Source organism: Colobus angolensis, unplaced genomic scaffold (genome assembly GCF_000951035.1).
Source record: "Colobus angolensis palliatus isolate OR3802 unplaced genomic scaffold, Cang.pa_1.0 Scaffold18, whole genome shotgun sequence".
Lineage (NCBI taxonomy): Eukaryota > Metazoa > Chordata > Mammalia > Primates > Cercopithecidae > Colobus > Colobus angolensis.
In genome coordinates, this window is record NW_012114932.1 from 8,016,279 (window position 1) to 8,038,923 (window position 22,645).

Here is a 22,645-nt window from a genome sequence, read left to right on the forward strand (position 1 = left end):
CACTGTGCCTGGCTCAGTTTTTGAATTTCTTGCAGAAACGGAGCCTCGCTTTGTTGCCCAGGCTGGTCTCAAACTCTTGGTTTTAAGCTATCTTCCTACACTACTGAGACTATAGGTGTGAGCAACCACATCTGGCCTGTTTTTTTTGTTTGTTTTCTGTTTTTTGTTTTTTGTTTGTTTGTTTGTTTTTGAGAAGGAGTCTTTTTCTGTTGCCCAGGCTGGACTGCAGTGGCATGATCTCCACTCACTGCAACCTCCACCTCCCAGGCTCAAGCAATCCTCCCACCTCAGCTTCCTGAGTAGCTGGGATTACAGGCACACACCACCACATCTGGCTAATTTTTGTATTTTTTTTGTAGAGAAGGGATTTTGCCATGTTGCCCAGGCTGGTCTCGAACTCCTGAGCTTAGGTGATCTGCCCTCCCGGCCCCCCAGAGTGCTTTGATTACACCACACCCAGCCCTGGACTGTTCTTATTTTAAAAATCATCTCTTCCAGCTTATAATATTGAAAATTAGGTGACGGAAACTCAGATCAAATGATTAGTTTAACTTCACACAGCTTAGTGCATTTTAGTGAATAGCTTTACTGTTATATCAACCAATACCAAGTATTTAGTTTTAGTACTAGGAATTGTAGTGATGTGGGGTGTGATGGGGAGGATTTGAGGGTGTAGAATTATTTGAAAACGTTGTTTTTTTCTGTCTGCTTGTTTTGAAAGTGTTGGTGGGTGCTGATGAGTAGTGATAAAGAGATAATGGTTTCAAGGGAAACTGTTAGAGGAAAGAGGTGAGGTGTTGCTGTATAGTAGTGTGGTGATATCTTTAAACACATACCATACTTACCTACAATTAGTGTCTTTCTCTAAAGAGCAGACGCTTGGGCCTTTATTTTATTGCTGTTGCTGTCATTTAACATAACTATGGACATGACTTCAAAACCCGTGACACATTCTTTTTCTCAGTGATCCTTTGAGATGGATTTGGTTACCCGAAACAACCAAATATCATTTGGAACCAAAATTTATCAGTTTAGGCAATAGAATATTTATGTAGGCAATAGAATATTAGGCAATAGAATATTTTGTCAGAAATAAGATATGAATATAAAATTGTTGAATTGTCTTTTAGGTCTTTTAAATTGACTCCCTGAAGGAGTTCCCCATATGCTTTGCATTCTTTGTTGTTGAGATAAGTATACTAAATGATAAGTGTACCAAATAAGTGGTTTGAAGTTCTTTAAAAAGTTTAAAAAAGCAAGCAGTGATCATACTGAAAGATTGTATCCACTTACAGAAGCTAAGTCACGTTTATGTTTTTCTAATCCATCTAGTTTGGAAATGTTTATTCCCCTCTTTGGTTACCACTCTTCTGCTTATTTTAAAATAAGCCATGTTAATTTTGGAGTCGACTGGAATTTTTAAGGTTGCTATAACCTGTATTAAATACTCAGACACAAATGTTGATAAACCCCAGGTTTTTATAAATTATTTTTAAAAAGAAATGGTTAGATTGTTTATAATGTCTTTGATTGTAAATGTCAGTATCTTCTTGAATTTGAGAAGATGATTTTTGAAATAACAAATTTTGTTTTCCCTGAATTTTGTTTAGACAGAATATCGGTGAAAGTATTCTTTACCTGTGGGTGGAGAAAATAAGAGATGTTCTAATACAAAAATCTCAGATGACAGAACCAGGTAGGATTGAAAAATACTATCATTAGTCTTTTAACTTATAATTACATTTTTATGTAGATACTCTAATTGAAATTTAATATGAAAATCTGTATTCTGGTTTAAGGTTTGTATATTATAAAATCCAAGTTTCTCTGAAAAGTTTCATTACTTATGTAATTATAGTTATTTCTTTTTATAAGGTTTAGCCTCTTTGATTTCGTATTAGATTATTCCTCCTTATCTGAGATTTCACTTTCCATGGTTTCAGTTACCTGTGGTCAACTGTTGTCTGAAAATATTAAACGGAAATTTCCAGAAATAATTCATAAGTTTTAAATTGTGTGCCATTCTGAAAATATTGTGAAATCTAGGGCTGTGCCATTCTGTCACTTCATCTCATCACATAGGCATTTATAATTTTACATCATCACAAGAAGGGTAAGTGCAGTGCAATAGATAGATAGATGGTTTTTTTTTTTTTTTTGAGACAGAGTCTTGCTCTGTTGCCAGCCTGAAGTACAGTGGCGCGATCTCGGCTCACTGCAACCTCCACCTCCCAGGTTCACATCATTCTCCTGCCTCAGCCTCCGCAGTAGCTGGGACTACAGGTGCCTGCCACCACGCCTGGCTAATTTTTTTTTTGTATTTTTAGTAGAGACGGGATTTCACCGTGTTAGGCAGGATGGTCTTGATCTCCTGACCTCATGATCTGCCTGCCTCGGCCTTCCAAAGGGCTGAGATTACAGGCATGAGCCACTGCGCCTGGCCTCACAGTATATTGTTATAATTGGCCTATTTTGGTTTTAGTTATTGTTGTTAACCTCTTACTGTGATTAATTTATAAAACAAACTTTATCATAGATATGTATATATAGGAAAAAACGGCATATATAGGGCTCAGTACTACCTGTGCTTTGAGGCATCCACTGCAGGGTCTTAGAACGTATCCCTTGCAAATAAAGAAGACTCCTGTATACTCTTATAGAGGTAGAATTTTATGGTGAAAGAACTTGGATCGAAAATTTCTGTTCTCTTTGACTATAGTTAAGGTAATGTGGACTTTGTAACTTTCCTCATGAATTATTAGACTACATAAATGAGATATTTCTTTCTTTCTTTCTTTTTCTTTTGAGACAGAGTCTCAGTTCATCACCTAGGCTGGAGTGCAGTGGTACGATCTCGGCTCACTGCAACCTGTGCCTCCCAGGTTCAAACAATTCTCCTCCCTCAGCCTCCCAAGTAGCTGGGATTACAGGCGTATACCAACACACCTGGCTAATTTTTGTCTTTTTAGGAGAGACAGGGTTTTACCATGTTGGCCATGCTGGTCTTGAACTCCTGACCTCAAAATGATCCACCTGCCTTGGCTTCCCAAAGTGCTGGGATTACAGGCATGAGCCACTGTATCCAGCTGAGATATTAATTTCAAATGAGTCTAGTGTTTATAGAAAAAGAATTTTGGGAAGCACAGTGACCAATATTAGGATATAGAAATTAACTTTATGGTTGAATTTTTTATTGAGATATAATTTATATGTCATAATTACCCTTTTAAAGTGTACAGTTCAGTGGTTTTTAGTATTCCCATTGTTAGGCAGCCATTACCACTAATTTTAAAACATCTGAAAATTTATATTTTGCTCTATTATTAATCTTCTATTGAATCATTTAAGTGTATGAACAACATGGAGGTTTTCAGTGTTTCCTCTCACTTCACTTGGTAGTCTTTGTTTCACTTACCACAAAGGCCTTTGAGAGTAATAAAATAACTCTATTTAACATGTTATTTCCAAATAGGATGTTCTTGTTACACTGCTAGAATTGTTTTTAATATGAGAAAAAGAGGGATTAAAAAAGATCTTGGGCCTGTAATCCCAGCACTTTGGGAGGTCGAGGTGGGAGGATTGCTTGAGCCTGAAAGATCAAGGCTGCAGTGAGCTATGATCATGCCACTGCACTCCAGCCTGGGTGCAGGGTGAGATCCTGTCTCCAAAAAAAGAAGAAGAAAAGAAAACAAAAACAGAACCTGGTAGTTTACTTACTGATTTTTTAGAAAGCTATTTATGGGAAACTATTTAGGACTCCTTTGGCAAAATCAGTTTAAAGTTGATAGCAGTATATCTTTTTTTAGAACCCTTTTACCATTTTTCTACGAGTGCAAGTATTTTTACTGCTTCTATTAAAATCAGAGAGATAAGGATGGACACTCAGTTCTCTGTGGTATGATTATAACATGTTGCATGCCTGTATCAAAATATCTCATGTGCCCCATAAATATATACACCTGTTAAGTATCCACAAACATTAAAAAAAAGAGATAAATGACATGAAGATATTGTCTATATAACAATCTTTCTCCAAGTATTTTCTTCAACTTTTTATGATCCATGTTCTGATTTTGTAGCATTTCAGGGCATCTATGAGAAAAGTATTCTCAGAATTCCAAAAACAAGTTATTTGTCAATCTGCCTTTCTAGAGATGGATTACAGAAATGGAATGTATTATAGTAAAAAATTAGGACTCTGAAAATTTTGTATCACTTAACTCTTAGGAAATTTTAATAATTGATCTTAAAAATGACATTTTTTTCTGGGTGCAGTGGCTCATGTCTGTAAGCCCACCACTTTGTGAGGCTGAGGCAGGCAGATCACTTGAGGTCAGGAGTTTGAGACCAATCTGGCCAACATGGTAAAACCCCATCTCTACTAAAAATATAGAAACTAGCTGGGCTTGGTGACAGGTGCCTGTAATCCCAGCTCCTTGGGAGACTGAGGCAGGAGAATTGCTTGAACCTGGGAGGTGGAGGTTACAGTGAGCTGAGATGGCCCCACTGCACTCTAGCCTGGGTGACAGAGTGAGACTCAGTCTCAAAAAAAAAAAAAAATTAAAAAAAAAAAATAATAATATTTTTTCTTACCTGTATCCGTAATATAGTTTAACCACTCCTTAACTTTTGGAGTTACTGATTTGAGTTGTATAATTCATGATTATGAATTTTTAGAAATTTTTTTGTTTGGATTATTTTTCTTTAAAATTGTAGACTTCATAATAAAGTGGAAGGCTTAACAATTCTGAAGGACTAATAAGAAAAAGAGCTAGTGATCAGAATAGCTCATGAGAAGTCTCTTCTGCTAGTCATTTACTTGTTAAGTAATTCATTTTGATTTTACTGTTAATCTTCAGTACAGATTTATTCTTTATTGTATATTTTTTTCAGCATAGAAATTCTGATTTTGAACTGATTATACACAGCTGTTTACAATTTCTAAAACTTTTGAACTAATTTGAAACTTACAGAAAAGTTACAAAAATGGTATGAAGGGCTCTTTTATATCCTTTACCCTGATTTCCTGTTAACATCCTATATAACCATCATACAGTTATCAAGAGCAGAAAACTGACACTGGTGTGGTATTATTAACTAAACTAAGGAGCTTATTCAGATTTTACAAACTTACCAATATCCTTTCTGCTGTTGTAGGATCTTGTCTAGGATTCTACATTGTATTCCATTGTTGTGTCTCTTTACTCTCCTTTAGTCTGTAAACAGTTACTCAGTGCCTCCTTGACTTTTATAACCTTGACACTTAACAAAGACTACTGACAGTTATTTTGTAGAATGCCCCTCAATTTGGGTTTGTCCAGTGTTTTCTTACGATTGGAGTGAGATTAGCCATTTTTGGCAAGAATACTAAAAAAATGCTGTTTCGTCTTTCATAGTGCAACGTATCAAGGAGTTTATATCATATGCTTTTTTTTTTTTTTTTGAAATAGTTTTGCTCTGTCACCCAGGCTGGAGTGCAGTGGCACAGTCTTGGCTCACTGCAGCCTCCGCCACCTGGGTTTAAGTGATTCTCCTGCCTCAGCCTCCCGAGGAGCTGGGATCACACGCGCCTGTCACCATGCCTGGCTAATTTTTTTTGTGTTTTTAGTAGAGATGGAGTTCCACCATGTTGGCCAGGCTGATCTTGAACTCCTGACCTCAAGTGATCCGCCCGCCTCGGCCTCCCAAAGTGCTGGGATTATAGGCGTGAGCCACCATGCCTGGCCTATATGCCTTATTTTTAATTTTAATTTTTATTTTTGAGACTGAATATTGCTCTGTCACCTAGGCTGGAGTGCAGTGGCATGAACACATGGCTCACTGTAGCCTCCACCTCCCAGGCTCAAGCTGTCCTCCCAGGCTTGGAGGATATAGCTGGGATATAGGGTGTAGCTCCAGCATAGGAAGAACCTGTCTCTACAAAGAATTTAAAAAGAGCTAGGAGTACAAAAAATTTTTAAAGTAGCAGGGAGTGGTGGTGTACTCCCAGCTACTTTTAAAATTTTTTGTACAGACGAGGTTGCCCAGGCTGGTCTCAAACCCCTATGCTCAAGTGATCCTCCCGCCTCAGTCTCCCAAAGTGCTGGGATTACAGGTGTGAGCCACTGTGCCTGCTGTATCATATGCCTTATTATTGGTGATATTTACCTTGATATATCAGTTAAGGTGGTGTTTGCCAGCTGTCTCCACTGTAAATTCTGTAGTCAGGGTTCTCCAGAGAAACAGAACCAATAGAATGTATGCGTGTATATATATGTGTATATGTACACACACACACACACACACACACAGAGAAATATATTTTAGGAAATTGGCTTATACAGTTGTGGAAGGTGGAAAGTCCAAAATTTGCAGGATAGGCCGGCAGGCTGGGGATCCAGGGAAGAGTGAATGTTGCGGTTTGAAAACAAAGATGGTCTGCTGGAAAAATTTCCTCTTCTGGGGAAAGAGGAAAAATTTCCTCTTTCTGGGTAGAAAAATTTCTACCAAGAAAAGACCTCTAGGGAGGTCAGTCTTTTCATGTTAAGGCTGTCAGCTGATTGGATGAGGCCCATATGGAAGAAAGTCCGCTTTACTCAAAGTAACTGACTTAATTGTTAATCTCATCCAAAAAATACCTTCAGAGAAAAATCTAGAATAGTGTTTAACCAAATATATGGGTACTGAGGCTGGGCACAGTGGCTTGTACCTGTAATCCCAGCACTTTAGGGTGGGTGACTTAAGGTCAGGAGTTCAGGACCAGCCTGGCCAACATAGTGAAACCCCATCTCTACTAAAAATACAAAAATTAGCCGGGCATGGTGGCGCATGCCTGTAATTGCGGCTACTTGGGAGGTTGAGGCAGGAGAATCACTTGAACCCGGAGAGGTGGAGGTTGCGGTGAGCTGAGATGGCACCACCGCACTCCAGCCTGGGTGACAGAGTGAGACTGTGTCAGACAAAAGTAAACAAATATATGGGTACTGTGGCCTAGCCAAGTTGACATGTAAGATTAACCACTGCAGTTACTGTCTTTCTCTTTGTAGCTTGAGGGAGATACTTTGAAGCTATGCTAATATCCTGTTTCTCCTTAAACTTTCAGCCACTAATTTTAGCATCTGTCCATGGAACTTGTCAACAATATTTATTACTGTGGTGTTTGCCTGATGATGATTTTCTATTTTCTTCATTTCTTCTTCATTTAGTAATTGGAATTCTATTATGAGGAAGGGATGTCTGTCCTCCCCATTTATGTATTTATTTGTTTATCTGTTTATTATTTATATCAGTATGGACTCATGTATATTATTTCAGTCCATGGGTTAAAATGCCATAAGGTCATTTTTTTTTTGTTGCTCAAATTGTTCTAGCTTTGACCTTTAAGGGCCCCTTCAGGTTAGCTCCTGTGTTCTTTTTATAAGCCCCATCTCTTTTTGAGCATTTCCCAGTTTGTGGATCCACACGACGTTCCAGGTTCATCTTATAGTTTCCTTGCTCCAACTCAGGAATCAACCAGTTCTCTTATGGGCTGAGTGCTGGTTCCTACCATTGAAGAATGGTGTTTAGAACCCAAGACCTGGGCGGGGCGCGGTGGCTCATGCCTGTAATCCCAGCTCTTTGGGAGGCCAAGGCAGGTGGATCACGAGGTCAGGAGATCGAGGCTAACACGGTGAAACCCTGTCTCTACTAAAAATACAAAAAATTAGCTGGGCGTGGTGGCGGGCACCTGTAGTCCCAGCTACTCAGAAGACTGAGGCAGGAGAATGGTGTGAACCCGGGAGGCGGAGCTTGCAGTGAGCCGAGATCACCCCACTGCACTCTAGCCTGGGCGACAGAGCGAGACTCCATCTCAAAAAAAAAAAAACAAAAACAAAAACCCAAGACCCAGTGATTTTTTAAAAAAGCATTGTTTCTTATCTGCATCATAGAGTAATTGTGTCTCATATTCACATAGGCCCAGATGTAAAGAAGAAAACTGAAGAGGAAGATGTTGAATGTGAAGATGATCTCATTTTAGCATGTCAGCCAGAAAGCTCTGTTAAAGCACTGGATTTTGATATCAGTGAAACTCAGACAGGTATATGTTACTAACTAATTTCTTTTGTGGAGAGTGGGTTGGTAGTATTATGTATTGTTCTTTGAAATGATAGATAAATTTACTAATTTTCTCAAATTGTGGGAAGGAGTTACTAATTTGCAGATAAGATTAATTTTTTCCTGCCTGTTGGCAATTTTGATGTTTGCCAAGTCTTACCAGAATGGTAAGGAAAAAATGGAAATTTACTCTTTTCCCCCTGCTTTCTAGAGTTTTGATTTACTGATAGAAGAAATTGAAACTAAGAAAAGCTATTAATATTTTTGTTCACATCATGTTTTTATATTTCTGTATTGAAATCCTTAGCTGTTTCCTGATGTCTCAGGATTAAATTTTAGTCTATGCTCACAAGTACAAATATATTAACTGAAAGTGCAGCCCCTGAAATTAAAGCTAGTAAAATGCCTTTAAGAGTTTTTTTTTGTGAGAGATGAGGTCTCGCTGTGTTGCCCAAGTTGACCTTGAACTCCTGGGCTCCAGCGATCCTTCCACCTCAGCCTCCACGTAGCTGAGACTCTAAGCATGCACCTTTGTGCCCAGCTTGAGTTCAGTTTTTTTTTTTTTTTCTTTGAGATAGAGTCTTGCTCTGTCGCCCAAGCTGGAGTACAGTGGCATGATCTCAGCTCACTGCAGCCTTGCCTTCCGGGCTCAAGTGACTCTCCTGCCTCAGCCTCCTAAGTAACTGGGATTACTGGCATATGCCACCATGCCTGGCTAATTTTTGTATTTTTAGTAGAGATTGGGTTTCGCCATGTTGGCCAGGCTGGTCTAGAACTCCTGACCTCAAATGACCTGCCCACCTCATGCTCCCAAAGTGCTGGGATTACAGGCGTGAACCACCACGCCTGGCCTTGGTTTCGTTTAAACAAATTTGTTTCATAATCGAGTTGTATTCAACATAAAAATAAGTTGCTGTGATGCTATGTTTCATTTTACTATTTTAAAATTTTGAATGTTATGGTTAGTTTCCCTAAGCCTCTTAGGAAAACATAAGAGACCGGGGGAATATTCATTCTGTTTGAAGGTGAGGGGTTTCCTATGTCATTACACGGTAGCTTTTAAAAGATGTTCTGAGTTTTAAGGCTTTTGAATGGTGTCCAGGACTAGTAGAAAGGAATGAAGAGGAAATGAAAGAGTGGGGAGCATTCAGGGCTCTCATTTATGCTTCAACCTAAGTAGCTCCCATTTTAATCATTTATTTCTGTGTGGATTTGACATATGATATCTTTGGAAAACAGGATCTAGCATGAAAAGAGAAAGGGTAAAAATCATACTCATAAATAAATACTAGCAATTGGTCAGTAGTTCATATTGACCCTAATACTGTATTTGACTTATTATTGTGTTAGTACAGTGGTAAAAATCAATTCAGGAAAAGGACAGTATCAGAGGGAAGATGTAAAACATCTTACATAAACCTACTTTCTTGTCTTGAGTAACTTTTCATCCTAAGTGAGGCAGGTAGTAGTAGCCAGGATGATTAAGTCTCTCAACAGAATTGAGGGTTAATTGTTTTTTGGAGACTGAGTCTTGCTCTGCTGCCCAAGCTGGAGTGTAGTGGCACGAACTTGGCTCACTGCAACCTCTGCCTCCCAGGTTCAAGCAATTTTCCTGCCTCAGCCTCCCCAGTAACTGGGATTACAGGCTCATGCCACCGTGCCCGGCTAATTTTTGTATTTTAGTAGAGATGGGAGTTTCACCATGTTGGCCAGGCTGGTCTCGAACTCCTGAACTCAGATGATCCACCACTCGGCCTCCCAAAGTGTTGGGATTACAGGCGTGAGCCATCACGCCCAGCCATGATTCTTAAACTTGTTAAGAGGTGTAATAACTGGAAATCATGATACTCTTTATGGAATACCAATTAGATGTATTATTGATGTATTTAATTCCATCATATGAAGTAGAAACAGTTATATTAGCAGAAGGCATATAGCTACACAATATAAAGAATATAAATTCATATTTTCCCAATTCAGAGGTCTAACTACAGTGAAACTGATAAATAAGTTTTATATTAGCACCTATAGATCTTTGTTTTCAGGACCCCTTTCCACTCTTAAAAATTATGTATTAGATATTGTGCCAACTTATACTACTGACTGCAGCAGTACAGGATTTTAGTCCCAACCCACTGCTTTCCCTGGGTAACCTTGGCAGGTGGAAATCATTTATAAATCAAATATTTTAATCTTATGTACAATATACTTAGAAACTTTTTACTTATAATTTACATTTAATGTTGGTAGATAATGATTAATAGTTATTTTAGTTGATTTGCCATGTAATTTACATTTCTTTCCCAGATCCCCCCACCCCCAATTCATTTTTTTCAGTATTTGAATGTAAGGCTTTTTAAAAAATAAAGCTTCTTCTACATTTCTAGAAGTAGAAGTAGAAGAATTACCTCCGATTGATCATGGCATTCCAATTACAGACCGAAGAAGTACTTTTCAGGCACACTTGGCTCCAGTAGTTTGTCCCAAACAGGTAAAGTTCCTTTGTCTAGCTCATTTTGATAATTTACTAAAATATCAGGTAAATGATTTTGCAATAATGCCCTTATTTTCACTTTTATGTTTTATTTTCATATAAGATAAAAATTATTTGTTCATTTTTCTACTCCTAAATTACTGTGAATCAGGGAAGGTTTGTTTTGTTTCTGTTTGTCTCTGCTTTCTTTTTTTTTTGAGATGGTGTCTCTGCTTGTTGCCCAGGCTGGTCTTAATCTGGACTCAATCAGCCCTCCTGCCTCAGCCTCCCAGTCCAAAGTATTGAGAAGACAGGCATAAGCCACTTAGCCAGGCCTGTCACTGCTTTCAAAATTGTATCTAAACTCTGATTAGGGGTTATCCCTCTAATGAATCTTTAAATAAGAAACACTGTGTTATAGAAAATTGTGATGCTTAATGTCTTGTCGAAAAGAATTGTTTGTCCTGTCGAATAGGAGTTCTGTGAAACTAAGTCCTTTCCTCTGTTATTGTTCAACAAAGGGGACAGTGGACAGACTGGCTAAACCCAGTCCTCCCTACCTGACTTCCTTTCCTTTGTGCTTCTTGATCTTAAGTGACCTTATTTCCACCCACGGATATAAATGGGAGAGGTTTCAGCCGTAAACTATTCCTAGATCTTTGTCTTTCTTATTCTCCTTTCAGCAGAATCCTTTTCTTCTTCCTTGCTTCTATAATGTAGCTCAGCTTACCTTATTGATGTACGAGGCAATTTCAATACTACCTGTAAAGTTACATTTTTAAAAAAGTCTGATTTACCGCAAGTTTTAGGCATGAGTCTCTTCCTTTGGTCTTTGCAGCTGCTCTACTCTTGAAGCTCTTTAAAGCCCTGGCCTTCAGGGATACAGCTCTTTGTACCAGGATCTTTCACTCTCTGAAAGAGGAAGTTCTTTCTGCATTGACCTGTGGTCCAGATCATAACTTTTGGTGCGGACTTCTGGTCTTTTCTCTCAGGAATCCTGTTTTGTCCCTGGCCCTTGGTCAAATCTTCTTCCCTGGATCCTCCTGAGACATTCTAATTCTGAATTTGTTCATTCTGGATCCTCTTTCTGTTTCTGATCATAGTCACTTAGATTTACAGCATTATAATTTGTGAGAGCTGAAACCAATTTTAGAGGTCATTGTCTATTTTATTGATCAGAATTTGAGAACCTGAAAGATTATAAAATGATAAACAGAAGATTGCACAATTTGTGATCCAAATTGGTGTCCCCAGCTCTACCTCAGTCTTCCCTGCCACCAATATTTCCTCCATACTTCTTGCCGTTACAACATTCCTGAAAAATCTGACCATGTATCACTGTTCTTTCTCTTATCCACGTTCGCACATGTAATATTTGCTGATTTCCAGTGTCTACAAGGGAACATCTAAACTTACTACACAGATCCTTTGTAATATGGCCCCAGCTTATCATTCATGACACATCTTCTGGCATCTCATTCATACTCTGAGTTAAGCTGTGTAAAGCTTCCTGAACTTTCCTCTTTTTTGTTCCTGCTAGGGTTGCCAGATAAAATACAGAATACCTAGTTACATTTGAATTTCAGGTAAACATTATTGCATGGGACGTACTTATAGTAAAAAAATTACTTGTCGTTTATCTGAAATTCAGATTTAACTGGATGTCCTGTATTTTTATTTGCTAAATTTGGTCACCCAGTCCCTGTATTTGCATATAACCCTATTCTCTGTGTGGAGTATCTTCTTCCTGCCCCATCTTTCCTTTTGATACAGAAGAACTGCCACTTGTAAGACCTGGCTCGTGTGACCTCCTCTATGAACCTTACTTGACTCCCAGAGAAAGCTGTGGTTTTATAACATTTGGAACATACCATTATTGTACACCTGCTACATTGCATGTATACATTTGGTAGATTTCAGAGCTAGTTTTTAGAAGTTTTACATAATTTAAAATTCCCTACACGGGGAACAAATTATCCCTTTGACATAGTAGTACTGAAATATTTGTTGATAATTAGTGCTCAAAAATACCAGGTCTGTCATTTTTATATCAATTATGAGTACCAGTTTCTGCCCCTAAAATGAGAAGGAAACTTTGGAAATGACTTTTTCAGAGTATAGTAGACTCTGAGTGGCTATTTTAATACAGCATACTTTAAGGTATTTTTCTAGCGTTTATTTACAGAGCAAATATAAAAAGCATACTTATTTATATTATTGCTGTTTTTAAGGTGAAAATGGTTCTTTCCAAATTGTATGAGAATAAGAAAATAGCTAGTGCCACCCACAACATCTATGCCTACAGGTGAGTAATCATCACAAGTTTTAGTATACGCAGTTTGTAAAAAATACAGGGAAATGATGCATGATTTTAGAAAATAATAACTATTATGTATTTTTTCCATTGTAATAGTAATAGACATGTAGAATACTTGGAAACTGCAGAAAAGAAAAGAACTGAAGGGAAAAATCTGGCATTTTCTGCCATCAAATGTAACTGACAATATTTTGGTTTTTGTTTTGTTTTTTCTGTGCAAAGTTTATTTTTTCCCAATGGTTTACCCTTGTATCCTGTTTTTTTCTTAATTAAACAAAAGCACTTTTTCGTGTTGTTATAACTGCTTGATAAATACCGTTTAGTGTCTGTATATTATTTGAGGTGCCATACTACAGTTTATTTAACCATTCATTTCCTCTTAGTTTTTCATATTTTTCACGATTATAAAGAGTGGTCCAGGGAACATCTCTGTATACTTTTTAGGTTATTTTCTCAGGATAGGTTCTGCTTGCTTGAGATTCTTTTTTGAAATGAAATGGGAATATAATAAAAGGAAGAAAGAATTCTTAGAAGTAGAATTTTCAAAAAGTGTGAGCAATTTTGAAACTCTTGATATATAGCCAAATTTCTTGCAAAGGTTTCGTTTTGTTTTGGTTTGGTTTTTGAGACAGGGTCTCCCTCTGTTGCCCAGGCTGGAGCACAGGGGTGCAATCTTGGCTCAAGCAATCCTCCTACCTCAGCCTCCAAAGTTAGCTGGGACTATAGGCGCGAGCCACCATGCCCGGCATAATTTTTATATTTTTTGTAGAGACAGAGTTCCGCCATGTTGCCCAGGCTGGCCTCAAACTCCTGAGTTCAAGTGTTCTGCCCACCTCGGCCTTCCAAAGTGTTAGGATTTACAAGTGTGAGCCCAAAGGTTTTTAAAACCAATTTATGCTCCTATAAGCAGTGAAGTAAGAGTATTTCTTTTACGACATGAGTTTCGGCTTTGAGAATTCAGGTTTTTATATGCATCTTTGCTGACTTGTAAGTGAAGAGATGAAGGGCATTTGAGAAACGCAAATTTGTAAGACTTTAAAAGAATATAATTTAGGCCTAAAATAAATCAGGACATAGGGACTTGGTATAAATTTAAAATGTGATTGAGACTATTTGTAGAATCTAGGCTATCTGAAACTCGAAAACTCATCATTTTGCGTAGGTGAGTTCTTAATATTACTAATTTCACATCTCTTTAAGTGCCAAAACTTACTTACAAACAATTATTTGTTATGTAATTCCCCTCTTAATAGAGTATCACTGGACAAAATTTTAATGTTTTCTTAATCAGTTATGACCTTCAACAGGAAAATGAGGAATTAGACTACTCTCAGTCATTAGAATGGGCTGTAAAAATTGTAATGTTCATTTATTCTACATGTTTTTTGAGTGCCTACTCTGTGCCAAAACTTTATGTAAATTAACTCTGATTAGTTAGCAATTCTACCACTGTAGAAAGGTTAGCTTTTCAAGATCCCATAGTTAAATGATAAAGCTAAATTTGATAATCCAATTTCATTTGTTTTCTTTATTTGACTCCTCCATGGCTGTGGCTACAGCTTCAACAATCTTGTGTCTAAGCTATGTGAAAAAAGAAAAAAGGCACTCATAGTATTTTAACTTTAATGTTTATAGTAGGTGGTCAGTAAATATTGAGTGGATGGATGGATGGAGTGAAGGATGAGTGAATGAATGAATGTGACGGCTGTAAGGTAACATAATTGACGTAGGTGTGTAGATGGGCTTTTATAGCTTTTAGTATCTACGTTAAAAGTTTACAGCTTTTTATGGCCAGAGCTGGGGAGATGTCTTTACAACATTTGCCCAGTTCCACATGATACCATTGTAGGGCCCTAAGAAATCCACCAGATGGCATACTGGAACTGACACTATTTTTTTTTTTTCCAATCTCTAGCACTTATTTGCAAAGCTTATTTTACTGTATTGTAGGCCTACATTATTATTTCAAATATAACTTTCTAGATAGTTTAAATGGATAAAAATACCATGACTTGTCTCTAATATTAGTAACCATCCAGAGGAAAATTTAAATCTTTGCATTCTTAGAAGAAAATAGAGAAATGCTTGATGGCTGCAATAAGATGAGAGGAAAGTATAAAATATTACCTTATGTTGGTTTTGTTGCCTTCATCTTTTTTTATATGCTTTTTGTTTCCCTACATCTTAAGGCTCTTTGAAGACAGATGCATGCCACTTACTTCTTTTGTAATATGTCATAGTACCTGTTGCTTCTATACAGTATATTCTCAATAAATGGTTTTCAATGATTGCTCTCGGTAGCTTCAAGGTTAAATGAAGTAAGAGGAATGTCACATGTATAAATTCACATAATAGCAACTTTTCTGATATAAAGGAGATGCGTTTGATTCCTAGCTTTCCCAAGTATATAAAAAGGCAAACATACTGGATAGTAAGCCATCAGTGAAAATATATCTCATATAATACATATTTCAAGAAGGATTTAAAAAAATGAATATGCCAATTTTGGAAGTAATCAAAATGATCACAAATATTGAGGAATAACTTTTATTATAATATTTTAGGTTCAAAGTGTAATGCTGTTACATGTATTTGCAGAATATATTGTGAGGATAAACAGACCTTCTTACAGGATTGTGAGGATGATGGGGAAACAGCAGCTGGTGGGCGTCTTCTTCATCTCATGGAGGTAGGTGTAAGTTAAACTATCAGTCCTGTTCTGTACAAGCCATAAAATTTCTCAATAAAACAGCTCCATTTAGTAATAGCTAAGTCAGTTGAACTATGTAATATAAGATATGTTTGATTTAATTAGTAGTTGATATTAAAATATTGATTGAATGAAAATTTTAACCAGTGGAGGTGGGACAGAAAGCAAATAATTAATAAGAAGTGCTATGCTTTCAAGATACAGACAATAGAAGATTGTCTTCAACTTTGGGAACACTCTTTGTTTTTTGACAATTTCCTTCTCTTTATTTTTGCTATTCTTTCTTTATGGAACTCCTGTTAGTTGGATATTGGAACCTCTGGATAGATCCAGAATTGTTTTTTTTTTTTTTTGAATTAAGTTGTCCATCTCATTGTCTTTATATTCTGAGACATTTTCTTGACTGTTGTCCAAAATTTCTGTTGAATTTAAAATTTTTTTTAGCAACCATATATTTAATTTTTAAGAGTTCTTTCTTGCTTTCTGTTTTTCCTTTTTAAGAATATCCTGTTCTGTTTTATGGCTCCAATATCTTCTAGAATTTCTCCAATTATATTAATTAGAGTTTCTTTTTTAAGATGTTCTCACCCCTAAAAAAATTTTTCCTGGTCCATTTTAGTTTGTTTATCTTGTCCTTTCTCTTTCATGCTGCTGGATTTTCTTCATCTGTCTGGTGATCATTTATTGTTTATTAATTTTAAGATTGGATTGTTTTTTTCCTAAGGTAGTTACTTGGTTTTTTCTGCTCTTGTATGTGAAGGTTTATTTTCTAACAAGGCCTTTCCCTTGAAGAGGAACTGTGTTTGTGAGGCAGGCCTGTAAACTGGCCGGCTTCACATTAAGGGCAGCATTTGACAGATGTCAAACTGATGAAGATAGCCAGGCATGGTGGCTTATGCCTGTAATCCTAGCACTTTGGGAAGCTGAGGCGGGGAGATCACTTGAGCCCAGGAGTTCGAAACCAGCCTGGGCAACATGGTGAAACCCTGTCTCTACCAAAAAAACACAAAAATTAGCCGGGCATGGTGGTGCATGCACCTGTAGGTCCCAGCTACCTGGGAGGCTGGGGTGGGAGGATCACTTGAGCCCAGGAGGCAGAGGTTGTAGTGAGCCAAGATTGCCCCACTGCACTCTAGCCTGGGTGACAGAGTGAGACTGATCTAGATCTCAACTGATGAAAACCTTACTAGTAGCCCCAGGGATTGATGCCTCGTGCAGCGCCTGTAGCTTTGTTCAGAAGCAGGGTGTTTGTTGTTGTTGTTATTTGGCCTAGTGGTAAAATGCTGCCTAAATTTAGCTGTTCTGGTTGAAGTCACCAGGAACTAGAATCCTGCCTGCATGGTCTCCCCTTCACTCTGTCTAGTTGCCCCAAATTTGGGAATTTGAGAACATTTGTGAAACACACAAGTGGTGGTTTTCCAGATTCCCTTCTGTTCTTTCATTTCACTGCCTGAATTGTTAGTAATCTCACTCAGTGCCTACTCATATGACTCTACCATTAAAGTCACTGGGAAATTTTATGTGCAATTTTATATATGGGTTATTTCTTTCTCCTTTTTTAAAACTTGTATTTGTACATGTCTGTCTATGTATCTAATTATGCTTCCAAAAAATAACAGATTTTGAATGTGAAGAATGTCATGGTGGTAGTATCACGCTGGTATGGAGGGATCCTGCTAGGACCAGATCGCTTTAAACATATCAACAACTGTGCCAGAAACATACTAGTGGAAAAGAACTACACAAATTCACCTGTAAGTGGCTCCTCATACTATCTCTAGTGAATGTCTTATCACTGCCTGGGAATTTTTTAAAAAGACGGAAAAGAATGAATCAGAATGTGGGTGGTGAGTTGATAAAACCTTTGGACTGAGAACCTGGAGACCTAGACTCTAAACAGTGTGTCTGGCCAGTCACGTGTCTTCGGACAGATCACTTCATCCCTTCGCACCTTGATTTCATAGGTTCATAAAATTTTATAATTAGAAAAACCTTTGAAGACCAACTAGGTTCCACCCCTAAAATTGAGCCCCAGAGTGGTTGTAGCTGATATCATATCAGACTAGATGTTCTTTAAACATCTATAAAATTCTGAAATTCTCCGTTAGTGTCAAAACATCTCCCCCTCCACCGGCATACCTTTAGATGCTTTCTTCCTTTTTCCTTTTTTTTTTGAGACAGAGTCTCGCTGTGTCGCCCAGGCTGGAGTATAGTGGCACGATCTTGACTCACTACAAGCTCCGCCTCCTGGGTTGACGCCATTCTCCTGCCTCAGCCTCCCGAGTAGCTGGGACTACAGGCTCCTGCCACCACGCCTGGCTCATTTTTTTGTGTTTTTGGTAGAGATGGGGTTTCACCATGTTAGCCAGGATGGTCTCGATCTCCTGACCTCGTGATCCGCCCATCTCAGCCTTCCAAAGTGCTGGCATTACAGGCATGAGCCACCGTGCCTGGCCCTCTTCCTTTATACTTTGAGTTTATTTTGTTTCATATTTTAGGTATGTTCATATCTGCCTTATTTAAATTTTACTGCCTTACTTGGGAAAGTGGGACAATAGATGAAATAATATTGAAATTATTCAAACATAAATCTGCTAGATAAATAAGGTTTCCTTGATTATTCTTGATTGTTTAAAATTAGCCTATAAGTGAAAGTACCCTGTAAAACACAGAAATGACACATATGAAAGTGATTATACCCTCACTATAACATATATACATACATACATATATGTATGAATATATGTAGAATATATATATAAATATTTTCTAAGTGATTAGATTTAAGTTTTAGTGTTTATATAAATGGAGAGATGCTGCACTGATTTGTGTCTTTTTCAGGAGGAGTCATCTAAGTCTTTGGGAAAGAACAAAAAAGTAAGAAAAGACAAGAAGAAGAATGAACATTAATACCTGAAACTATAGGAAAGGTTAATTTGCCTATAATTATATATACATTCCATAGTCATCAAGGAATATATTGTGCAGAGAGAGTATCCTTGACTGCTCAAGTCAGCCAATTCAGCATGGATACCAACATTAGCTTTTCTTCTTTGGTTATATCATCTGCCAAAAATAGAGAACTTATGATCTATTCATGTGTGTTTCAGGCTTATTTGGGAGAACTAATTTGAACTTAATCACCACTTCGTCTAATTTTAGGAAGGTAACAGTTGCCCAGGGCAGTACCTGAATTAACTGTCCATTTCAGTGCATGTCAAGTGCCTTTGTTAGGTGGAGAAGAAGTGTCTCTAGAGGAATATAAATACCTTTCTTGTCATCGAGATTCTTGTACTGTTAAATGAATATTGCCTTTTACTGCTCTTTATGGCTTACTGGAATAGGAGCTCATTTATGATTGATCTTGGAGAGTTTCTTCTTGTGATTTTAGTTCGTAAGTATGTCACCTTTCATTTTATAGTGTTCATCACTGAGTAATGGATTAAGTGAAAATCCAGGAGTATCCATCTGCAGTTATGTGCTGAGGTGATAATTCATCCAACATATTTGTTAGCATAAATATTATGCCTCAATTTCTGTTGCAAATTGGTGATTGTGAAATTTCAGAAAGTGATTTTCTAGTCTCTGCTTTTTTTTGTTTAATTCTTGTAATGTAAGCAATAAATATGGAGTGTCGGTAGTCTCCTTCCACCCCAGAAATGTGTTAGTGTAACATTCTCATTGCTTATAACAACCTGGAAGTACCTTTCTTGTGATCTTCACTGAGGAGTTAGAACTGTGCTAGAAGCTAGGCTGTGGTGAATGGGACATTTGTAGAGTGGGATAGAGGTGGCAGAATGACCCTGGTGTAGGGCGGAGTGTGTTGTGTAGTTACATCAATTTGATGCATGCTTCCCATGTGCGCTCCAGACAGCTTTCTCAGTTCCAAGATTTTGCAGAGAGAAGGAGCAAACCTTTTCATTGGAAAAACAGAAACAAGCCTCCCACCCATTTTTTCCCTCTATTCATCAAATCTTTATGTTTCGTTCATCTTCCAGTTACCTCTAGGCATTTAGACAATGAAATTTACCTTTGAGATATGACAATAAGTGATTAACTGCTTGCTTTCAGATGTAATGGCGAACAGTTGTTAAAAGTTATTAACTGATCACAGATTTGCCTGGACTTCCCTTCCCAGGGAGGGAACAGAAGTTAGGAGGCAACTTTGGGATGGTGCTAGAGCAGGGAAAGCACAGAGAATTGGACAAACAGGTCTTTTTCTCTTTTCTCTGATGTTTTACCTTTAAAAGATTCAACATCCTTACTGTTGGTATTTTTAGTAAGATTATAGTAAATAACTTTACACCAGGATGGATTCTGAAATCCAAATTCTAAATTATATTTGTTATAACTATATTTTATGTTGTATGTTATCAAGAGTCATCAGAGAATGACCTTTTTGTGTTTGGAACACTTAAACCTCAGGTTCCATGAAAAGTGTGTTTTGTGTTTTAACTGTTAAAATACTTTAAAAAGTTAATTATTTTACGTAATTAAAGAAGTTAAAAACTATTAACATTAAATAATTTCACAATTTCAACATGTCAGACCTATGAAGGGAGATAGAAAACAATGAGAAAGTTATTTTTGCTCCTTTATACAGAATTGTTAACTATATTTTACTAACTAAAAAACTCTAGTATTCTTTACCTAAAGTCAATTGACCGGTAAGAGGGAGAGATGCAAAATTCTCCAGTTCTGAACTCAGAGCTATTTCATACTCTACTCTTAATGGAAACTTAAATTAATGATAGATAGTATTTTTTTCCTCTATTTAAAATTTTTGTCTTGATTAGGAGATTTTTCAGTTCTTCGTATAATAATTTTCTACAATCAGATCTATGCTATGGCATATTTTGCTTTCTAAAAAATTTTTTTTTTAGAGATGAGATCTTGCTCTGTCTAGATCTGAGGCTGGAGTGGAGTGGCATGATCATGGCTCACTGCAGCCTTGACCTTCCAGCCTTTCAAGTAGCTGGGATTACAGGCATGTGCTACCATACCTGGCTAATTTTTAAAATTTTTTGTAAAGATAGGGTCTTACTATGTTGCCCGGGCTTGTCTTGAACTCCTGGCCTCAAGCGATCTTCCTGCCAAGGGGTTGGAATTATAGGTGTGAGCCACCATGCCTGGCCTACTTTGACATATTTTATAGTGTATTAATTACAAATAGTCTCCGTATGCCAGAATATAAAAGCAAGTATTAACTACTTTTTAGATGGGAATTGCAGAAGCTGCATCAAAAGTATGCTTTGAGGTATATATGATGAAACAGAGCCTTTCTGAAGAGAATTATATCAAACTAATTACAACCAAGAAATAATAGCATGAAGCATATACTGTTTGGAGGACAGGAAAATTTTTTGGGAAAATTACATAATCACCTCTGATTCCACTATCCAGAGATAGGCATTATTATTAATATTTGATATGTACATCCTTACATTATTTTTTTCTTATGCATGATTTTATATAGCTATTTTTCTTTCCATAAAAGTGGTATTAAACTGTATATACTGTTTTGTAGCCTACATATTTCATATAGAAGTATATTGTTAACATTTTCCATGTCAATAAATATTCTTCTATGGCTTACGTTTCTTATGGCTGCATTGTATTCTGTCTTCTCAGTATTTCATATTATACTAACTAGTCCTCCACTTATTTCCAATTTTTAAGTTTTTTTCAACTTTTCACTGCTATAAACAACTGTGAAAACCTACATCATTTGCAGATTTTTGTATATATCTTTTATTATTTCTTTAGGAAAAGCTCCTAGATACGGAATTTCTTGGTCAAGGTTTGTACATTCTAATAGCTTTTGATTAGTTGAGTCAGATTGTCCTCCAGGAAAGTGTTTTCAGTGATTGCTCCATTAATACTGTGTTAGAATATACTTAATACTAGCCAAAGATGGGAAAAAATAGGTAGTTTGCTTGATAACTCCCAAGATTCTTTCTAAAAAAATAACCTTTTTGGCCAGGCAGTGTCTGACGCCTGTAATCCCAGCACTTTGGGTGGCTGAGGCAGGCTGTCACTTGAGGTCAGGAGGTCGTGACCAGCCTGACCAACACCGTCAAACCTGTCTATACTAAAATTACAAAAAAAAATTAGCTGGATGTGGTGTTGGGCACCTGTAATCCCAGCTACTCCAGAGGGGCTGAGGCAGGAGAATCACTTGAACCTGGGAGGCGGAGGTTGCAGTGAGCCAAGATCATGCCATTTCCAGCCTGGCAACAAGAGCGAAACTCCATCTCAAAATAATAATAATAATAATAATAACCTTTTGCCTTGAAATAATTGTAGCCTCACAAGAAGTTATAAAAATAGTAGGTCCTGTGTACCCATCACTGAGCCTCCCCTAACAGTAACATAACTATAGTAACATTTCAAAACCAGGAAATATAGTTTGATTACAATTCCTTTGTCAGATAAATGATTTCCAAATATTTTCTCCCAGTCTGTGGCTTGTCTTTCTTTTCATTCTGTTAGTGTATTTTGCAGAGTAAAGTTGTTAATTTTGATGTGATCTAATTATCTTTTTTTTCCTCTTTTTTGGATCATTCTTTTTGATCCAACGTCTAAGGACTTTTCCTAACCTTAGGTCTAGATTTTCTTCTGTTTTTAAATTTATCATTTTATGTTTTTCATTTAGATCTATTTTCCATTTTAGTTTTTATATAAGGTGTGAGATTAAAGTGAAAGTTTTTTTGTTTTGTTTTGTTTTTTTGCTTATGGATATCCAGTTATGGAAGTGACTAGTTTTTTTAAATTGAACTTTTTTTTTGAGACAGGGTCTTGCTCTGTTGCCCAGGCTAGAGTGCGGCGGCCTGATCATGGCTCACTGCAGCCTTGATGTCCCTAGCCCAAGCGATCCTCCTACCTCAACATCCCAAGTAACTGGGACTACAGGTGCACGCTACCACACCAGGCGAATTTTTCTATGTTTTGTAGAGATGGGGTTTCACTGTGTTGCCCAGGCTGGTCTCTTATCTCCTGAGCTCAAGTGATTTGCCTGTCTTAACCTTCCAAAATGCTGGGATTCCAGGTGTGAGCCACCATGCCTGGCCAG

General features: G+C 37.3%; 1 protein-coding gene across 3 annotated transcripts in view; it reads left to right on the forward strand.

Moving 5' to 3' along the window:
- IMPACT (impact RWD domain protein) overlaps positions 1 to 21,168 on the forward strand; it is a 31,442-nt gene extending 10,274 nt beyond the window's left edge. Inside the window, exons 5-12 of one of the 3 annotated variants that reach the window (XM_011939272.1) lie at positions 1,611 to 1,696; positions 7,934 to 8,056; positions 10,461 to 10,564; positions 12,778 to 12,851; positions 15,462 to 15,552; positions 17,193 to 17,327; positions 18,415 to 18,450; positions 18,684 to 21,168. In XM_011939272.1, the coding sequence (XP_011794662.1) occupies positions 1,611 to 1,696; positions 7,934 to 8,056; positions 10,461 to 10,564; positions 12,778 to 12,851; positions 15,462 to 15,552; positions 17,193 to 17,327; positions 18,415 to 18,450; positions 18,684 to 18,707 (673 nt within the window). In that variant the 3' untranslated portion in view covers positions 18,708 to 21,168. Of the gene's footprint in view, positions 1 to 1,610; positions 1,697 to 7,933; positions 8,057 to 10,460; positions 10,565 to 12,777; positions 12,852 to 15,461; positions 15,553 to 17,192; positions 17,328 to 18,414 lie in introns of all 3 variants that reach the window. The other 2 variants (XM_011939270.1, XM_011939271.1) reach the window with 2 other exon arrangements.
- The last annotated feature ends 1,477 nt before the right edge of the window (positions 21,169 to 22,645 follow it).